We start from the raw sequence: 15,321 nt of genomic DNA, 5'->3' as shown, positions 1-15,321 counted from the left end.
TGTTTCTCTTTTGCTCCAAACCCCTGAAGTCAAGCTTTCACTCATCTGAACCAGTTCTTGCTCACTCACATCACTCTATTGACCCAGCTACCAAATCCTTCTGCCCACTTCTTAGACCCTGTTTTGACTTTTCTTCTCAGAGGGTAATTGATCACTTCTGCTTTAATTCTCTCCTCCCTCAGAAATTCCCACTCTTCAGAATTCCTTCACTGATTCCTCCTCTTCTACTTATCCTTCCTTTTAAAATATTTTTATGTATAAAATTTCAAGCACATACCAAATTCCTGAACACAAGGGTAGAACAGAGAATCCCTGAGTACCTTACCATCCAGCTTTAGTAATTACTAACTTACGGCCAAATTTTCTTTGTAAATATCTCTATTCAGGCCTCTCCACTCTTAATTATTTCCTCCACTGACTTTTTGGTTTGTTTACTTTTTAGTTTATTTTTTATCTTAGAGAATTACAGGGATACATGCATTTTAGTTGCATAGCTGGCATTTGTATTGAAAGAAAATATTACCATGAGCATCTTTCAGTATATCTTAAGTTGATGTTATAAGTTTGCCCTTCACCCAGAATGTGTGGATTATACCCATTAGATGTGGGATTGACTTACCACCCTCTCTCCTTGAATATTACTTCCATATGTGCACATAAATGTTAATCAATTAGCTCCAAATTTAGTTTTTTTGTTATTATAGATTAATTATAAAGAATACAACTTAGCAATAGCCTACTGGAAAAATGCATAGGTCAAAGTTTGGGAGGAGGGGAGTACAAAACTCTCATGTTCTCTCTCGGTGAGCCACCCTCCCAGAGCCTCCTGTGTTCATCACCTTGGAAGCTCTCTGAACCTTGTCATTTAGATTTTTAATGAAGGTTTTATTACTTAACTCATGATTGATTAAATCATTGACCGTTGGTGATTGAATTCTAGCCCTTCTCCCCTCCTGGAGGTCAAAAGGTGGGACTGAAAGTTCCAGCACTGTAATCCCAAGATTGGTTCCCCAGTCCAACAGCCCTCATCTGGAAGCTATTTAGGGCCCACCAAAAGCAAGAAATTAGCCTAAATGCAGATGTGGCTGAATGGAGCTTATCATAAATAACTCAGATAATTACAAAGGTTTTAGAAGCTCAATGCTAGTAGCTGGAGCTGGATAAAGACCAAATGCTGTATATATTTCTTTCTTTCTTTTCTTTCTTTTTCTTTTTTGTTAAGAGAAGGGATCTCACTCTGTCATCCAGGCTGAATTGAAGCTGTATAGCACCCTCAAATTTCTGGACTCAGGCAATCTTTCTGCCTCAGAGTTGCTGGGATGACAGGCATGAGCTTTGCATCTGACATATTTCTTATCTTATCACAATGTCATACATCTTATTTTGGACCCATTTGGAAGTTTTATTCCTCAACAGATATTTATGAGTGCCTCCTATATGAGAACAAAACAGGCTAAAAAGTGCAAGATCTTTTTTTTTTTTCTTTTTAGAAACAGAATCTTTGTTTCCCTTGATCGAATGCTGTGTCGTCATAGCTCACAGAAACCTCTAACTCTTGGGTTCAAGCAATTCTCTTGCCTCTTGCCTCTTTGTCTTTATGGAAAGGTTAAATACCTTTTTACAATCTCCTCACCTCCTGGGCACTTGTCCTCATTTTCCCCAGATGGTGTTCTAAAGTTTTCAATTCTCTAAAGAACCTCACAACTGATGTGCAGTGCATGCAGCAGAGCTGGCCCATGAGATGTTGATTCCCTCATTCTCAGAGTGGCCTGCTTGATTCTGGTGGGGGAAGCCTCATGTGTTTACCTTTTGGGCTGTAAAGATGTCATCATGCTTCTCTTTGCCCCATGATGTGAAACGTTTGACTCAGAAGACTTGTACCATGGACTGTTGTCACCCTCTGTATCCCACTTGGTTATCCACAGTTCTCACACATCTGCCACCTTTTCCATTTTGCTTGCCCCTAAATAATTGAGCATTGCTGGAAGAAATCACATTATAGAGCAGAGTAGTTGTTCCATCTTCAGTACACAATCACCAAACTCAGATGCACCCTCAACATTCCATGCAATCTCATTGCAGTCCTCTGGTTAATGCCTCCCCGTTCCCATTCTCCAAAGTGGAAAGCATCTTAGTCTGTCTTTTGTTGCTTATAATAAGTGACCTGAAACTGGGAAATTTATAGAGAACTTATTTCTTATAGTTATAGAGTCTGAGAAGCCCAAAGTCAAGGCAGGTGTATCTGGTGAGAGCCTTCTTCCTGGTGAGGACTCTCTACTCTCTATAGTGTCCCAGAGTGAGGCAGGGCATTGCACGGTAAGGGGGCTAAGCATGCTAATGTTCACTCCAGTTTAGTATTAAGTACATGTTCCTCCACTGACTTGTAAGTGATGTCATTCTCCAAGGTTTATCTTCAGTATCATTTTCTTTTCATGCCACATGCAATATAGGGGAAAGCTCATATATGCTAACAGTTTCCACCATCTCCAGATGCAAATACCTAAATCTATTTCTTTAGCCTAGATCTTGCTCTTAAACAAGAGATTTATATTGACTGGCTTAGATAATATCCACAGGTTTTAGAAACGTAAGTCTAAATGACCCATCTTTCTTTCTCTTTTTTTATTTACTTTTTTTTGTTTCTTTGCATTTTTTGGCAAGGGCCGGGTTTGAACCCGCCACCTCTGGCATATGGGGTCGGTGCCCTACTCCTTTGAGCCACAGGCACTGCCCGCCCATCTTTCTTTGCCCACCTGCTGCTCTTGAAGTTCCATTTTGGTTGAGCGATCTCCACCTTCCTAGTCTTCATAAATATTCCTAGTCCTAGTCCTTCGCAAAGGTACATTTCTACTTGCTCAGCAGGTTCCATTAGTTTCCTTGCTACTGTTGACTCTTTGTTGCTCTACGACTGCAGCCACAGAAAAGTCCCTTTCACTTAGATTTTGTTTCGATAAATTCTTAACTGATTTTGTTGCATGCAGGCTTACCACCACCCCACACATTATTCATCTTCCCCATTGCTATAAGAGTGATTTTCCTAAAACCTAAGCTTAATTGTAATCTTCTGTCATTAAAACTCCTCAAATGGTTGGCTCTTATCTGTACGTGTGTCAAGACTTACCTTGATCTGACCCTTGTATTATTTTCCATTCTTACCTCCTCTCTCTTTCCTGAATGCTTTTTATTCAGAGGATAGAAAACCCTCTGTCTAGAATGCTCTCTGCTCATCTCTGTTCCCTATCCGTATGGTGAGCCCATCCCTACATATGGGCTATAAGATCTAGCCCAAGACATCCTGATTCTGTACAACAGAGTAAATACTATGAAAATGTTATTATCCCTCTTATTTACATGAGGAAATCAAAAGCTCAGAAAGATGAAGTCACCTTCCCAAGGTCACAGTGCCAAGTAGCTGACTTTGGATTTAAGTCAAGGTTATTTGGCCTCAAAGCTCACACTTTTTTCGCTATGCCCAATGCAAGAATGTTAGCTAGAAGTTTGGACCTTATTTTTTGTGTGCAGCAAGAAGCTATGAAATATACTTGAACAAGGAAATCCATGATCAGTTACTTCTGTTTTATAAAGAAACTAAAGAATATGTGCTTTGAAAGCCATCTGTTTAAGTTATTCTAAGTTTCTCTCTATAGATTTAATTATGTCAAAATCAATGACTAAAGCAAAATCAAAGACCAAAGTAGAATTCTAAGTAATAAATTCATATAAACATAAATGTTTTGATATTCTTATATATTTTTATTTTTTATTCTTACATATACTATGTATGTTATTTTTGTCTCATTATCAACTTATATTGGTCTCAGCCAAAGGTCCAAATTGTATTATTTTTTAAATTTAGAGTTATAATGTTGTTTCTATTTATAACCATAAAACAAGGCCAAGAAGTTGCTTTAAATTGCAGATGTGGGTGGGAGTCTCTCTGAACCTTTTCTCATTTGGGGACTGCCCAAAAATAAAAACTTGCAAATGTTTCCCTGCATTGATCTGATGACGTGATTCTATTGACGTAAATGAAAGTAAGATAATATTAAGTGTAGATTATAAATAGATTAATGTAAAGTATCTTTCCGGTTGTAATTTAGTTGAATTATTACAATATACTTAATTTTGTTTCAAAATATTTAGGAGCAAATATGTAACAGTTAGCTAACTTGGCCTGAAACATTGAGTAAAATTATTTTTATATATCTTCATATTTTATTTTATGCAGAAAATTATGTTTATATGTAGTATATTACAGTTTTGACAATAAAAGTTGTGATAATTCTGTGATTTTTATGTTTTGGCAGAATATATATACATACACATAATAAATGTAAGCGTTCATATTTATAGAGAGAGATTTAGAAAATCTTTGTTTTAACATACTATCCTATTCCCAAATCTACTTTTTGGTTACCATCTTTGTACTTTTCCCATTTCTCTGAATCTACTTCGTCTCTCTTTTTTCTCACCAATAAATACTTTCCACATTGTTTTTTGTTTTAACAACTGTGTGTCCTCCTTAGTATGTGTCTTTGGTATGGGACTCTACCTTTTAATTTCAACTTTGGTAAGTCCTTGAGATTTACTGACTGATTCATCTATTTAACAATTATTGTATTAGGTTCTTCAGAGAAATTAAACCACTACAAGAATTTCATGTATGTGTGTGTCACACGATGTCCATAAAATTCATGTGCACTTTTAAATTGCACCCTATTTTAACTTGCACATGAACTTTATGGCCGCCCTGTCTTATAAGGAATTGGCCAATGAGATTGCGGAGACATGTCCCAACATCTACAGTTGGCAAGTTAGAGAGCCAGGACAGCCAGGGGTGTGTAACCCCAGGCCAAAGGACTACTACAGGATCAATACCCAGAAAAAGATGTTTCAGTTCAAATACAAAGGGAGGAAAGTAACTGATGTCCCAGGTCAAAGGCAGGCAGAAGGAATTCTGTTTTACTCAGCCTTTTTAGATGAGGTCTAACCATGTTAGAGGTGGGGCAACCTGTTTCATTCAGTTTCCTTATTTAATTGTTAATCTCATCCAAAAATAACTTCACAGACACATTCAGACCTATATTGCCCCAATATGTGGGCAGTCCAGTCAGGTTGACTCATAAAACTGTCATAAAAATATTTATTTAGGTAATGCTATGAAAATGATGAACAAATTAGTTATTTTGATTATAGATTACAAATATTTTTAGCAATGTTGATAAACATACATATAGTACCTACTGTGCCAGGCACTATTTTTGGTACTTCATAAATGAACGCATTCATTTGTGGTGGCATGTGCCTGTAGTTCCTGCTGTTTGGGGACCAAGGCCAGAGAATTGCTTGAGCCCAGGAGTCCAAGGTTGCAGTAAATTCTGATGAGGCCACTGCACTCTAGTCTGGGTGACAGAGCATAACCCTGTGTCTCCCCCCACTCCCCCGCCAAAATTAGCTCATTTGATCCTCATAACTAATTTACGTGATGCATTTCCATTTTATAGATGAGCAAACTGAGGCTAGGAGAAATTAAGAACCTTATCCAAAGTCACACAGCTATTAAGTTATAGAATCCACATTCTAACCTGGTATTCTAGATTCAGGTTTCCTCTTCTTCACTACTCTGTTCCTTTAATAAATAAGAAAATATTATGATGGGAAATATGGAATACTATGTTTATAAAAGAATGTACCTAACCTAGGGGAACCAAGAGATGGGGCGCCTAAACTAAACTCCGAAAAAGGTGCAAGTTTTAAAAGCTGATAAAGGGGAAAAAAGTAACAAAAAAAACCTTAAATAATCTGAAAGAATTTGTAGGTTAGACCTTTGACCTCAGTGGTGTGTAACAAGAGAAGGAGCTGGAATAGTCAAGTCAGAAAGAGCTCTTTATGTTTTTTTTAAGGGGGAATAATAATGTATCAATCAGAGAGACCTTGGATAAAATCCCAGTTATATTCTCTGTATTATTATGAGCTAGTTGCCTCATATCTTTGAGTCTTTGTTATCTCATGCTAAAAAGGAACTAAGAATGCCTACCTTCTAAGATAGTTCTTACTTTGTGCCTTTTATGTCTGCCACATTCTAGATAAAAAGGACAAAATGGGCTTGGCGCACATAGCACAGTGGTTATGGCGCTAGCCATATACACTGCGGCTGGTGGGTTTGAACCCGGTCTGGGCTTGCTGAACAACAATGACTACTGCAGCAAAAAATAGCTGGGCATTGTGGTAGGCACCTGTAGTCCCACCTACTCGGGAAACTGAGGCAAGAGAATCACTTAAGCCCAAGAGTTTGAGGTTGCTGCAGCACTCTACCAAAGGTGACATAGTGAAACTCTGTCTCAAAAAAAAGACACAGTGAAGTCTGTGCTGTCATGGAACTTTCATTCTATAGGTCGCTGTAAGATTTAAACAAGATATAACAGGCCCAGCACAGTGACTCACCCCTGTAACCCTAGCTCTCTGGGAGGCCAAGGTGGGTGGATTGCTTGAGCTCATGAGTTTGAGACCAACCTGAGCAACAGCGAGACCCCCATCTCTTAAAAAGAAATAGCTGAGCATCGTGGCAGGTGCTACCTGTAGTCCCAGCTACTTGGGAGGCTGAGGCAAGAGGATCACTTGAGCCTAAAGGTTTGAGGTTGATGTGAGTTATGTTGTCACAGCACTCTACCAAGGGCGACAAACTAAGACTGTCTTTAAATACATCAATAAATAAAGTACAACAACAACATCCAGTAGTGCTTATTACATAATGGACATTCAGAAAATGTTAATAACTTGGCCAATGTTCACATATGTTCTAGAGTATGGACAATTGAGTTCTTCTCTTACCAAGTTCAAAGTACATATCTTAAGGCTTTGAAGTTTTGAGTGATTTCATCATTAAGAAGGAAGAAATACCAGATTATCTGGCAGTCAGTGTTTTCTTTCAAAAAGGGTATCGCTAAGATTTAAAGTTTTCTTCTTTGGCAATTCTTAAAAGCCTTGAAAGATTCCTCTTATTTTTAAAAACCTATTTTGTTAAATCTATGGGGTTATAAAGATGACATGCCTCAAACTAATTTATCATTAATTGTAGAAATAGATATGATACATCCAAGAGAAATACAAGAAAATGCTATAAAAGCTGTGATAACAGTTTGCACAGAGCTTAATGATATGCACTGCATTTGAGTAGTCACTTATACTTGGCAAAACAGGGGTATATTTAATGTAGATTTGTTTATTCTCGGAAATAACCAGTTAAGCCACATTCCCTAGCTACAACTTACAATTTGCCTTACAAATGCAAGCGATGTGGCCTAATTGGGTGTGCCCTCATATTAAGGGAGTTGTGGAGAGAATGCTTGTTGGAACCCTCTAACATGAAGTCGTTAATTGGTTTGGTCTGCATGTGAAAATAAGCACTTAAAACGTAAATCTGAATAGAAAAGAATGTTGACCACAAACAGACTTTCAAATCCGCCATCCTTTTTAGTTGATACAGTTGCTTCTGTATCAATTCAGTCCAAATGAAGAGGAGACTTTGACTATCCAGATGGATCTAAATGTAAAATTTAAGACATACAATGTTCCTTTGCCCAATTTAGCCAATTTAGAATTCCGCATATCTTAAATAAATTGCCTAGCAAAAAATAAAGAAATGTACAGTTACAAGGATTTATTTTAAAAAGTGCTATGTGTAATGATATCTGAATTAATATTATTATTAAATCTTAGAGATAACTATATAGTATGACCCAAGTTATGCAGTCATCACTCCCTTAATAAATTGTACCAGTGCTGATTATTCTGTTGCCTTCCCAATTATTAGCTGGTATTCTTAGTCTATATTAAATTAATATGCCAGTACTATAAAGTGGTGGTGCTTAAGTTTAATCTAAAGGCTTACCCTTCACAGCTGGTACTTACTTTAAAAATGTAATTATATTAAAGTATATTCACATCATTTTGTTGTTTTTATTTAATTTACAAATTCATAAAGTTTAAAATGTTGGATAAATTAAGATTCTAAATTTGTGCTGTAAGACTCTTTAGTATTCTCAGAAGATGTATTTTCATTTTTGCCTTTGAAAAGTAAAAAATATGAGGTCATGTGAGATTAAAACCGTTTGGGGAAAAAACCTCAAATGTAACCTTTGATACAATTAAAATCAGAATATATAGTACTCAAACCACTAGGAAAGATGAAAGCAAATAAAAGTAATCCATAGAACAAATGCAGAAAACCAAAGGAACAAAGAAAGCATAAAATGAGATGATAAAAGCAAGAACAACCTATTAAATAAATTTGGGTTATAATAATAATACCTTATTAAAGATAAAAATTGTGTTTAAAAATAGAATTAAAGTATGTTATTTTAAGAGTCACATTAAAAAGAAAACAGAAGGGCAGTGCCTGTGGCTCAGTGGGTAGGGCACCGGCCCCACATACAGAGGGTGGCAGGTTCAAACCCGGCCCCAGCCAAACCGCAACAAAAAGAAAACAGAATAAAAATAATTGGATGGCCAAACATTTCTCAAATGAAAGTGACACTACTAATAGCAGATAAACAAGAAAAATAATGGTGTGTAGAGTACAGAGAGTCACAAATTTTCTTTTACTAAATTTGAAATTCAAAATGTTTGTCAGGAAATATACCAGGGTGTTCCTTTTTAAAAATCACCCCTAAAGTCGCCATATACAGAGAAATGGGAAATTATAACTAAACCTACCTTTATTTGCAAAATATTCATGACAAAATTTTATAAGCAAGTGCCCCATGCAGAGAATATTTTACAAAGAGGTGGCCAAGCCAGGTGCATTGGCTCACACCGGTAATCCCAGCAATTGGGAGGCCTAGGCCAGTGGATTGCCTGAGCTCACAGGTTCGAGACCAGCCTGAGCCCAGAGGGAGACCCTGTCTCTAAAAATTGCCTGGCTTTGTGGCAGGTGCCCATAGTCTCAGCTACTTGGGGGGCTGAGGCAAAAGAATCACTTGAACCCAAGAGTTTGAGGTTGCTGTAAGCTAAGATGGCTTGGCACTCTACCAAGGGTGACCAAGTGAGACTCTGTCTCAAAAGGAAAAAAAGGAGGTGGCCAACACGTAGAGAATATTTTTTGAAGAGGTGGTCAACACATAGAGAATATTTTACAAAGAGATGGCCAACAGAATATTTTGTAAATATTTTGTCATAGATATTTTGTAAATAAAGGTACATTTAGCTATAATTTCTGATTTTCCCTAAGTATGGCAACTTTAGGGACTTTTAGGGACATCTTGTGTAATTAACTCAAGAAATAAAATACCTGAATAAAATAATATTTAATTAAAATTTTTTTTCAGTTACTAAAATTTTTTTGTTGTTGTTGGCTTGGCACCTGTAGCACAGTGGTTACAGCTCCAGCCACCACATACACCGAAAGTGGCAGGTTAGAACCCGGCCCGGGACAGCTGAACAATGACAACTGCAACAAAAAATAGCCGGGTGTTGTGGTGGGCGCTTGTAGTCCCAGCTATTTGGGAGGCTGAGTCAAGAGAATTGCTTCAGCCTTAGAGTTTGAGGTTGCTGTGAGCTGTGACACCAAGCGCTATACCAAGGGCAACCTAGTGAGACTCTGTCTTAAAAAAATTTTTTGTTGTTGTTGTCCTATTAACTAGGGCAACTCTTTAAGAGTTTTGTAGGGGAAGAATATTTCAGGCTTTGATAATTATTCCAAAAATATATGTAAAATATTTATTTAATTTAAAAGAAGTAAATAATTCTATGAAGCATTTATATCCCTACTTCCAAAATAAACAACTATATGCTTACATACATTGAACTAAATGCATGCATACACTCAAAAGAGAAAACTTGGGTCACTCTTGTTTAGTAATACAAGTAACAAAAATTCTCAAATGTGAAAAGAAATTGATTTCAGTAGTGTGTTAAAATAGTTATCTGAATTATCTACCTAATAAGTAGAATTTATGTTAGCAATATAAGGATCATTTAGTATTAGGAAATCTAGTAAATTAATATCCCAGCATGTCCAGTAAGGAAATCTACACCATCATTTATCTCAGTGTGTACATGTAAAAGGCAATAAATAAACTGAGTACTCAGTTTTTTTATGTTTTAAAGTTCATAGAAACTAAGCATAAAGTCCTTTTTATTATTGCGGTAAAAAGCACTTCATAAAATTTACCATCCTAACCATTTAATTGTAAGTTCACAGTACCCTAGTGTTAATTATATGCATCTTGTACAACATATCTCTACAACTTTTTCGTTTTAGAAAACTGAAACTATACCCATTGAACAACTCCCCTTTGTCTTCCTCCCTGACTCCTGGCACTCACCCTTTTCTGCTTCTAAGAGTTTGGCTAGTAAGATACTTTATATAAGTAGAATCATGGAGTACTGACCTTTTCGTGACTGGCTTATTTCACTTACCATAATGTTGTAGCATATGACAGGACTACCTTCTTTTTTATTTCATAGACTGAAATAACGGCATTTCAGTCTATGACAAGCCATATTTATGACATTTGTCACATAGATAATATTCAGAAAGCTGTAGCTTCCCCATCCCTTTGCATAATGACAAAATAGCCTAATGACCCATTTCTTGGAACATTTCCCCCTCATTAAGCAATTTATGACATGACTGTATATACTACACTTTCTTTACCCATTCATTCTTCGATAGACATTTCAGTTGTTTCTACCTCTTGACTGTTGTGAATAATGCTTCAGTAAGCATGGGCGTATAAATGAATCTTCAAGATTCTGCTTTCAGTTCTTTCAGGTGTATACCCAGATGTGGGCTTGCTGGGTCATAGGGTAATTTCTGTTTTTAATTTTTTTGAGGAACTTCTCTAATTTTTTCTGTAGCGTTTGTACCTATACATTCCCACCAACAGTGCACAAAGCTTCCAATTTCTCCCTGTCCTCGTGAACACTTGTTATTTTCTGAGTTTTGATGTTAGCCATTCTGATAGGTGTGGGGTGGTATTTCATATTGTGGTTTTGATTTGCATTTCTGAGATGATTAATGATGTTGAGCATCTTTTCATGTGCTTATCAGCCATTCATATATTTTCTTTGGAAAAATAATCTATTTGAGTTCTTTCTTTCTTCCTTTCTTTCCTTTCTTTCCTTTCTTTCCTTTCTTTCCTTTCTTTCCTTTCTTTCCTTTCTTTCCTTTCTTTCCTTTCTTTCCTTTCTTTCCTTTCTTTCCTTTCTTTCCTTTCTTTCCTTTCTTTCCTTTCTTTCCTTTCTTTCCTTTCTTTCCTTTCTTTCCTTTCTTTCTTTCTTTCTTTCTTTCTTTCTTTCTTTCTTTCTTTCTTTCTTTCTTTCTTTCTTTCTTTCTTTCTTTCTTTCTTTCTTTCTTTCTTTCTTTCTTTTCTTTCTTTCTTGTTGCAGGAGTTCTTTATTCTGGATATTGACTCCTTATCGGACATATGGCTAGCAAATCTATTCTTCCATTCTACAGGTTGCCTTTTTGCTCTGTTGATTGTTTCCTTTACTGTGCAGACATTTCCAAGTTTAATGTAATCCGATTTGTCTACTTTTGTTTTTATTGCCTATGCTCTTTATGTTGTAGACAAGAATTATTGACAAATCCATTGTCGTGGATCTTTTCCCCTGTGTTTTCTTCTAGGAATTATAGCTTCAGTTCTTTAATTTATTTTGAGTTATTTTTTGTACATGATGTAAGGTAGGGGTTCAGCTTCATTCTTTTGCATGTGTATATCCAGTTTTTCCAGCATTTATTGAAGAAACTGTCCTTTCATCATTGTGTGGCTTTGGCACCCTGTTGAAGATTATTTGACCATGTACTTGAGTGTGGACACTATTCTGTGCTCTATTCTCTGCCATTGGCCCATGTGTCTGTCTTCATGCTGTTATCATACTTTTCAATTACTGAAGCTTTGTAATTTTTTTTTTTTTCTTTTTTAAGAGATGGGATCTCTTAAAAAAGAGAGAGATGGGATCTCACTGTTTTCTTTTTTAAGAGATGGGATCTCACTGTGTTGCTGGTTTTGAACTTCTGGGTTCTGGTGATCTAACTGCTCAGACTTCTGAGCAGCTGAGACTATCGGCACATGCCACCATTCCCTGCTCTGTAAAATGCTCAGAAGTCAGGAAGTGTAAAGCCTGTAACTTTGTTTTTCTTTCTCAAGAAAGATATTGGATATCTGGGGTCCCTTGAGATTCTATCTGGATTTTAGGGTGTTTTTTCCTATTTTTGCAAAAATACCATTGAGATTTTGATAGAGATTTCATTGAATCTATGGATCACTTTGTGGAATATGGACATTTTAATAATATTAAGATATCTTTCCATTTATTTCTATCATTTAATTTTCTTCAGCAATATTTCATAGTTTTTGGTATATGAGTTTTTTCTCTTCTTAAATAGTTTAATTCCTAACTATTTTATTCTTTTGGATGCTGTTATAAATGGAATGGTTTTCTTAATTTCCTTTTCAGATTGTTCATTTTTAGTGTGTAGAAGCACAACTAATTTTTGTGTGTTCATTTTGTAGCCTACAGCTTAGCTTTATTCAATTCAATTATTCTTATACTTCAACAAGGGGTTTTTTATGGGCTCTTTAGAGTTTTCCACATATAAGATCATGTAATCTACAAACAGAGATAATTTTACTTCTTCCTTTCCAATTTGGATGCCTTTTATTTCTTTTTCTTGCTTGATTCTTCTGGCAGAACTCCCAGTACTATATTGTATAGAAGTGGTGAGAGTGGGCATTCTGGCTTGTTCCTGATCTTAGGGAAAGCTTTTCTGTTTTGCACGATGGAATAGGATATTAGCTGTGGGTTTTGCATATATGGTCTTTGTTATGTTATAATTTCCTTCAAGTTTTATTTTGTTGAAAATTTTCATCATGAGAGAGTGTCAGATTTTGTCAAGTGCTTTTTCTATATTGAGATGATCGTGTAGTTTTTGTCCTTCATTCTGTGATGTGATGTATTATGATGATTCTTATTGTGAGGAGAAACATCTATTTTAAACTGAAATGCACAAGATGTAATACATAAAATCTTGGGAATCTGAATATATTTTCTGAAGATTGCATAAGCAATCAACAATGATTTGATTTGCCTTTTTTATGGTATATAATTCTCATTGGAGTAATTTCACAACCATAGACTTAAGAAAGAAATAATAATGAAGCATAGGTATGAAAGAAATTTTATTTTTAGGATCGTAATAATATTTGAACATTAGATATATTTTATTTATACTGTTGCTGTTAACCATTGGCATTTTTGTACTGAAAAAATAGTAGAGTATCAGCAATTTCATACTGTGTACCACACATGTAGACATACCTTAAGGTATTTGGTAGAATTTCTAATAATGTGATATTTTAGCAGTATTGAAGTGCTTTGTTTTGGGGCAGCGCCTGTGGCTCAGTGTGTGCGGCCCCATATACCAAAGGTTGCAGGTTCAAACCCAGCCTTGGCCAAACTGCAACAAAAAAATAGCCAGGTGTTGTGGCAGGTGCCTGTAGTTCCAGCTACTCAAGAGGCTGAGGCAGGAGAATTGCCTACACCCAGGAGCTGGATGCTGTGAGCTGTGACGCCATAGCACTCTACCAAGGGTGATAAAGTGAGACTCTGTCTCAAAAAAAAAAAAAGTGCTTTGTTTTTCACCAATGATACTTTCACTAATATTTATCTTCTTAGTGATTACTTTTTAAAACATATATTCAAATTTGAATGAAAGTGTCAAGCTAAACTGAGTAGTAATAATTACAATTTATTTTTCTTTTCTTTTCTTTCTTTCTTTTTTTTATTTTTTTTTAGTATATCGAGGCTTCAGATACTCTCTTTTGTAATGACGACTTATTTCCTGTTAGTCATCCTGAGTCTCAACATGGTTTGTCCATCATTTTGTTACAGTCACATAAATTACCTTCTGTATATCATAGGATCGTGATGATAGTAAAATTATAATGATAATAACTGACATTATTGAGGGTTTGTTATATGTCAGGCATTGTTCTTTGTTCTAAGATACTTATTAATTTGTTTAATCCTCATAATAATTCTTCAGAGTAGATACTGTCATCATCTTCATTTTACAGGTAAATAACAAGGGCACAGCTGTTAATTGGCAGAGCAAAATAATGACTCATTACTTGATTGAGATATAATTTGATTTGTCTATACATTTCCACTTATTTAACAGTTCCATTGCTTCATAATTTAATATCTAAAAATATCATTTAAATTTTAAGTAAATTCTCAGTGTTAGCATCTTAACCATTATAATTTCTCTTTTTCCTTTTTTTTTTTTTTGAGACAGAGTCTCATGTTGCCCTTGGTTAGATTGCTGTAGCATCACAGCTCACAGCAACCTCAAACTCTTGGGTTTAAGTGATTCTCTTGCCTCAGTCTCCCAAGTAGCTGGGACTATTGGCGCCCCCCCACAATGCCCGGCTATTTTTTGTTGCATTTGTCATTGTTGTTTAGCAAGCTGGGGCCAGATTCAAACCTGCCAGCCTTGGTGGCTGGCGCCATAACCACTGTGCTATAGGTGCCGAGCCAACCATTATAGTTTCTTTAAATATATATATATTTTTTTTGTTTCACAGGATGGACAACCTGAAATTTTCTACACGTTTTGGAATTCAGTTACTCAGTCACTTTCTTCTCAATTTCATATGGCAACAAACTGTAAGTTTATAATTTATTTTGCAAGTTCACTTGAAAGCTCTTCAATTACTTTAAAATTTGATGTCATAATGTTTTGCTTAATTAGTTTACAAAGTATTTTTTATTGTTATCTTAAAACTAGTTGTTATTTCTTCTATGTGTTTAATCTAGAGTCTCTTAGCCATATAATCAGTAAACAAATTTTTTACCTATTTTTATGATTAGCATTTTGAATAAAACTCTCCAAAAGGGTAAGTCAATTCTTTGTAATTCAAAATATCTGCAAAACTCTAAATTTTTCCTGCATAGGAAATGGAAAACAATTGATATTGAAAATTTTAGTTTATGATTTTAGGATTATTTTAATTCGTAATTAAAAAATAGAAAAATTCAGAGAATTTGCAACTTTTTGTTTATTGTTAAAAATAAGTACTCATTGACTGATGAAATATGAGCTTCATGAATAATTAAACCACTGATTATGCAAATATGATTTACAGAGCTTTTTCTTAATTTATGTATGTCATGAAATAATGGCACAGCATAAGGCTAAACAATGAAATATGCTGGGGAGTCCAAGTCTTATGCATGTTTGTCTAAATACTTTATATAAGAACCTTGAATATACCTGGGCCTTTTTAAAAGGGTAAAGTTTGTTTCTAGGTAAAT

The 15,321-nt window shown here is 35.5% G+C and overlaps 1 protein-coding gene across 1 annotated transcript in view; it reads left to right on the top strand.

Annotated features, from left to right (window-relative positions):
• The window catches only part of COG5 (component of oligomeric golgi complex 5), a 332,964-nt gene that overhangs the window by 197,055 nt on the left and 120,588 nt on the right, over positions 1-15,321 (top strand). Inside the window, exon 11 of the mRNA XM_053554011.1 lies at positions 14,592-14,673. Within this exon, the coding sequence (XP_053409986.1) occupies positions 14,592-14,673 (82 nt within the window). The remainder of the gene's footprint in view (positions 1-14,591; positions 14,674-15,321) is intronic.

Source organism: Nycticebus coucang, chromosome 11 (assembly GCF_027406575.1).
Source record: "Nycticebus coucang isolate mNycCou1 chromosome 11, mNycCou1.pri, whole genome shotgun sequence".
NCBI classification, from domain to species: Eukaryota; Metazoa; Chordata; class Mammalia; order Primates; family Lorisidae; genus Nycticebus; species Nycticebus coucang.
The sequence above is the reverse complement of the archived record's forward strand: the minus strand, read 5'-3'. Positions and strand labels throughout refer to the sequence as shown.